This window comes from Nicotiana tomentosiformis, chromosome 4, assembly GCF_000390325.3.
Source record: "Nicotiana tomentosiformis chromosome 4, ASM39032v3, whole genome shotgun sequence".
Taxonomy (NCBI): domain Eukaryota; kingdom Viridiplantae; phylum Streptophyta; class Magnoliopsida; order Solanales; family Solanaceae; genus Nicotiana; species Nicotiana tomentosiformis.
In genome coordinates, this window is record NC_090815.1 from 95,015,908 (window position 1) to 95,022,082 (window position 6,175).

General features: G+C 36.6%; 1 protein-coding gene across 1 annotated transcript; it reads right to left on the bottom strand.

The window, feature by feature from the left end:
* Nucleotides 1-874: 874 nt before the first annotated feature.
* LOC104118298 (probable serine/threonine-protein kinase At1g54610) lies at nt 875-4,421 on the bottom strand. Its single transcript, XM_009629517.4, has 7 exons — nt 3,714-4,421; nt 3,027-3,311; nt 2,621-2,938; nt 2,298-2,519; nt 2,089-2,183; nt 1,548-1,644; nt 875-1,413 (listed from the first exon to the last, which is right to left on the bottom strand). Exons 1-7 carry the CDS (start codon nt 4,128-4,130, stop codon nt 1,090-1,092), a joined length of 1,758 nt encoding a protein of 585 aa, XP_009627812.1. The 5' UTR covers nt 4,131-4,421; the 3' UTR covers nt 875-1,089.
* Between the last annotated feature and the right edge of the window lie 1,754 nt (nt 4,422-6,175).

Genomic DNA, 6,175 nt, shown 5'->3' on the forward strand with positions numbered 1-6,175 from the left:
GCAGGTGGTGCAGCTATAAAACAGTTGTATTCTGCCAAAAGCTTACCCAGAAAACCGACCGCCTACCGACCAAGGTCGATCGGAAATGTTCAGTTGATTTTCCAAAAATTTAAATTTACCGACCGACTTCAGTCGGAATTTTTGATTTTAAATATTAAATATTTTAATAATACCGACCAACTTCGGTCGAAATTTTTGATTTTAAATTTTAAATATTTTAATAATACCGACCGATTTCGGTCAGAATTGAACAATTTTTAAAAAATGAATAATTAAAATTTCAACCGAAGTCGATCGCTAATTTTAAAAATAATTGGAAATTATTTTCAAGAATACCAACCGAATTCGGTCGGTAAGTTTATTTTGTGTCAGAATATTGGTCAAAGTGCGTTGAAGATTACCGACCGACTTCGGTCGGAAATATCGATTGCCTACGGTCGATAGCCATTAGCGACCATTATTTTTTCGACGAATTGAAAACGATCGAAAATCGATCGGTTTTTGTTCGATTCCGACCGATTTTGGTCTGTTTTTCTGGACGCTTTTTGACAGTTTTTTAGTAGCGATACGAGCATTGTCTCATGTCTATTAGTCTATAGCTCAAAACACTAAGAGTAGATAGTTTCAGGAACTTCCAATATTGTATATCTCGTGGTTGGATTATGAAGCTGAATCATTACTTGCCCCACTGTGGGCTGAATTTCCTCTGCTGGCCGCTAATTGGTAGTTGCATACTGAAACTCCGATCAAATAAGATGCTAAATGTGAAACAAATTGCTATTTGCAGCAAGAATCAGATATTACAAAAATCACGTCTTTCAAATTATAAAGTCAAAACTAAATTATTTATCTGTGTAATACAAAAAGAATAACGTAACCTCAAAATACTTGTTTATTAAACAACTTGTCTTGTTTCATAATTATACACCAATGTACCGTATAATTTTTAATATAGACAACAAGTTATTTACACAATCTATAAGTTGCAAACCAAACCTTAGAAGAAAATAATTGAAGGATTAACTTATTTACACTGACAATGTAAAGAGTTTTTACACGGTCGGTGTAATTCAACTAGTTATAAGTGCCTTATTCAACAACATCATGAAGCTTTTTATGATCAACATGTCGGAAATCTTTGGTGGATTGAGACCTTTGGACGCGACTCAACGCATCCTTCTTGCTGTTGTTAGCTCTGCTTCTTCTAGCATTTGGCAAAGGAGGTCTATTCTTGATGTTCCTAATAGCATTGGGATCAGATTCAGTACTTCTTGGAGAACTCTGTGGACTCTCTTCTTTCTCAGTTGGCTTTGAAGTGCTTGAGGATGTGCTTGCTGTTGTAGTAGTAGTGGTAGTGCTGCTTCCTGGCTCTAGTAGAGTAAAGACTGTTGTAACTCTACTCTTTGTTGGCTCCTGAAACATGTACATTCGTTCATTTTTAATGATCGATCTCTCACATACGCAGAATATTAAACGATGATAATTGTTTTCAAGGTCTTCATTAGAAGTCTTTAGTGCTTTATGGGAGCATAAAATGAGAAATGTACCTCATAAGAGCCAACATTATCTGGTTTTGTTTCATCTGCTTCTATTATTTTCTTTTTGCGTTCCTTTTGTGATTGAGAGCGTTGTCGAGTCTTGTGCCTGTAGGAAAGGAAAATGGATTATCGAGACCTTGAATGTCAAGTCACTTTAACAGAGATTTAAGCTTGAGATTAGATGATTCAGTCTATGTAATGAGCTTACAGTACCAGAACAGGAACATGAAACTTTTTGTTAAAAATCACTGTTGTTTTGTTAGTGTAGTGTTATAGATAGGGCTTATATTATTTTTGCTGCAATTTGTATAGTTTTTCTTGTTCGCAAAAAACAACGTGGATCGAGACTAAGCTTAGTGATATTCGTGAAGAAAATGGACTATGGACCTAACTCAGACCCAAAAGCTAAGACTTGAGGTACGGATTGTCAAATACTATATGAAGAGATTACAAACCATAACCCTCAACTACTGCCTGACTCTAATAACATTAAACACAGAATTCTGACATTTCAAGAAGACGATTTGGGCGTATAAATGAGCTCACTTACCTTCTCCTCTCAAGCTTTAACACTGTCTCAGGTTCCTCCTTATACACTACAGGCAGCTCCGAGAGTTCACATGCCAATGGGCTTGTACGAAAGAACTGCTTTGAAACATTTTACAAAATCAAGAGACATAAGAACTTCATTTAACAAACACTTCTCATCGAACTTACAGTTAGAATGACATTGAATGTTGTATGTCAATTAACATTTACCTCATCTTGAAGAGCTGAACTTGCAGAACCGCGATTTGCAGGATCTAACGCAAGAAGAACGTTTAGAAGCCTCCAAGAAGATAGAGGAAAGTGCCTGAAAGCTTCCTTCTTGTTAGAACTATAGGTATATGGTGGTCTGAATGTAGTTGAAAGTTTTGTTTTCCTCCAGTAATCCTCTGTAGGCGTACCACAAAGCTTGAATATCTTGTGCAGCTGCTCCACCTAAAGCATTTTTCAACAATTATACCACCCTTTAGGATATGTTTAATCAAATGACAATTGATGAGAAACATTGAAGTTTTTTTTCTAAGTTAGGGTAGTACCTCTGTTCGACCGGGCAGAATAGGTCTGCCCGCAAACATTTCAGCCATGAGGCAGCCAGCACTCCAAAGATCAATACCTTTTCCATAATCTGTAGCACCTAATAGTAGTTCTGGAGCTCTGTACCAAAGTGTGACAACTCGACTAGTAAGAGAACGCTTTTCTTCAGGATTGAAGTAGTTTGCAAGTCCAAAATCTGCAATTTTTAGCATCCCATTTTTGTCAATCAACAAATTGGATCCCTTAATGTCTCGATGCAAAATACCCCTCTCGTGGCAATGCTCCAGCCCTGCAAGTAGCTGTTGCATGTAACACTTTATCTGCACAAAGACAAATGCTTTCAAAATCAGCAATTGCAATGGAAAACATCAAATATTGAAAAGAATTATGGATTGAAAATGTACTGACCTGTGCTTCACTAAGTCTCATATCAGGCCGAGATATTATGCTGGTAAGATCAGACTGCATATATTCGAAAACTATATAAAGACTATATTGCATTCTGGAGGTAGCCAGTCCTTCAAGCTTTATGATATTAGGATGGTCCAATTTCTGCAAGATCATAATCTCTCGAGCCATGAACTTTATACTCTCCGGTTCTGAGGTATCAAATCGGACTTTCTTTAAGGCAACGATCTTCCCTGTATCCCTATCTCGCGCTTTATACACGTTGCTATAAGTACCTGAACCTACCTAAAATATCAAAACCTTGCATCAAATTAATTTTCAATACTCAGCTTTGTTCTTTACCATTGCATCCAAAACATTCTCGAAACAAAATTATAGCACAAACTTGGTCTAATTTAAGCCTGATGTTTCTTAATTACACAAGAATATTCATTGGAAATGTCTAGTGTCAATCAAAGGGAAGGGACAGAGCAAAGAAGCAGAAGGCTAGAGTTAAATATAACTTTAAGAGTGGAAGTTATATGCACTAACAGTGTAAATTTCCTTACACTAACTTAACCGGTTATAGCATGTTATTACTCTATTTTTCAGGTTGGCATAAGGAGAGTAACCAGTTGTTGTTGGTCAACTTAACGTGACAATGCACATAATTCCACTGGTAAAATGGATAAGAAAGAAGAGACAAACCTTGTCAATTTTGTCATAAGAATCAGCACTTTTTGGGACTAAACCAGCCAAAGCTTCTCTTGGAATATTATCAACTAGCCATTTTGGCCATCCATCTATTAACTCTTCTTCATCAGTTGTTGTCTTGGTAATTGTCCTAGCAACATCATTGCTTTCTTCAGTTTGTCTTTTTCCCTCGCTCGTCGTCGCCAAATTTCTTTCATGGATAATATGATCTCTATAAGTATCACTCAATCTCCTAACATCACCATAACCTGCAGCATTATTCTTCTCCCTTTGCTCATGAGGCCTCTGTCCAGTGGACCTCCTTGGTCTAACATGTTGATCACCTCTAGCAACATATCCACTCTCCAATTTCAATTTCTCTAATCCCTGAGGTGGCGAATGCATTGAAGGTTTTGCTTGAGCACACCCCATAAGTTGCAATATCTTTTCAAGATTCTCAAATAGTTGTAAGCATATACAAGGTCATGAATTCTTCATCAAAAGAACAAACAGAAGACATATGGAGAACAGAGAAGAAAAACACTGCAGGCTGAGTGAAAACTTGGAGAAAATATCTTGAGAAATAGAGGGAAGTTGATGAAAGTGACAAGAAAGCCGGCAGGCCGGCCATTTTTTCAGAATAACCTTAATGTGTCTTCATGTTATTGTTCTGTGCTCCATTAGATGACATATTAATTTAGCTTATTCGAATAAAATGAGTTAAGCACGTGTTAAATAGGTTATAAATGCCAATATTTGTTTCATGGGTTTAACTAGCTTCCATACATTAAGATTACCAAAAAGATAATTATAAATATCGTCCGTCGAATTAATAACATGAGAAACAAAGCATGCAACTTGTTATGACAAGCTAAATAACACCGATAGCATAAAATTTTTTACCTTGTCACTCTCTCTATATATGTGTGTGTTAAATCCTTGTTTTCTATGTATACATTGTTTCTCTTTCTCTTTTCTCCCCTTCTCGCTTTTAAGTAATAAGAACTTATAGAAGTTTCATAACACTGCAAAAACTTTTTATTACATCTTTTCAAGTTGAAAAAGAACATTTTGATAAGGAAAGGTAAGATTTATCGTGACTTGTGTGTCGTCTTCTTTATTGTGTTAGTACTAAGAGGCGGAATTAATCTTAGTAAATCATGATACGACGCCACAGCTATTTTATTGCTGTGGCAAATGGTTGCTAGTGATTTGAATTATTGATTAGCAGCTACTGCCAAAAATTTGTTGTCTTGAACAAGAAAATTTCTACTATATTACGTACGTAACTACGTAATAAGGAACATGTTAATATCAGCATATTGCCATATTGACCGGTTTTGCTATAACTGAAAAACTTCTCGAATCATTTTTCTAATTTTTAAAAAAATGGAAAACATTAGATGACGTTTGGTTGACTTTCCGCGAATTATTTTATTTATCTATAAATTTTGATTCCGGGAAAAAATATTAACCTGTTTTTGTAACAGACGCCTCCTAGTTTTGACAGTTCTTTAGAAACCTTTTATAAATATTTTCAATTTTTTTGGGTTTTAAATAGGGTTGAGGCCCTTGTCGAACTAAACTTTGAGAACAGAAAGAAATTTCTTAAAGATAACGACCGTCCAGATGCGTTAACTTCTTTGGGAACATTTCTAGAAAAATATGTTCTAAAGGGATTTTTTGGATAACTAGTAAATTTATTATAAATATTAAGCATTCACTTTGTTAATAAAAAAATTAACCCAGCGTAGATTGAACTTTTTTCTCTCTCTAGAAATTCTCTCTCGGCGTACGATTAGGTGAGCTAACGTGCGCAGTAGTCGGAGATGCCTAGAGGGTGGCCGAAAGCTACCAAAGTAGCTGCTAGACATGCAACAGAGGTAATCAATGAAGCTCAGGGAGTGCGTAGCATAGAGAAATTGGAAAAAAGTAACACTGGACTGAAAACACCTAGTGGTACACCAATTGAGGGTATACGAGGTGCAGAACCGGTGCCGGAACAACAACGGATTACGTTACTGCAAACACCACTTGCAGATGTAGGAGGGGTAATCCAAGGAAAAACCCTAAGCAATCAGCCGCTAACGAGATCTAAAGGAGGGGAAATCCAAATTGCTATATCAGGAGGGGAAATCCAAATTGCTATATCAGGAGGTGAAGGTTCGAGCAAGAGGAGCTTATCAATTGAAGGAGGAGCAATTGGCATGTCTATTGACCCCGGGAGATTACAAATTGATGTGAGTAAAGCATAGAATAAGCTTCTTAATGCACAGTCAGAGGAGAAGAGGGACTGGGCAACACTCTTTAATAGGAACAAAATGGCAGAAAGAGGGATGAATCTTACATATATATCGCCCCAATCATACAAGATGGAGAAAAGATCGTTGAGCTTAATAAAGAGGAAATTGAGAAAGGCAGCGCAAAATGGAGGCAAGCCCTAATCCTATATGTTGCAGGAGAGGATATCCGACTAT

Coding starts and splice junctions, on each gene's coding strand:
- LOC104118298 (XM_009629517.4), bottom strand. CDS start 4,130: ATGGGGTGTGCTCAAGCAAAACCTTCAATGCATTCGCCACCTCAGGGA. Junction 3,312..3,713: donor CTTATGACAAAATTGACAAG/GTTTGTCTCTTC, acceptor TTGATATTTTAG/GTAGGTTCAGGTACTTATAG. Junction 1,414..1,547: donor ATAATGTTGGCTCTTATGAG/GTACATTTCTCA, acceptor TACATGTTTCAG/GAGCCAACAAAGAGTAGAGT.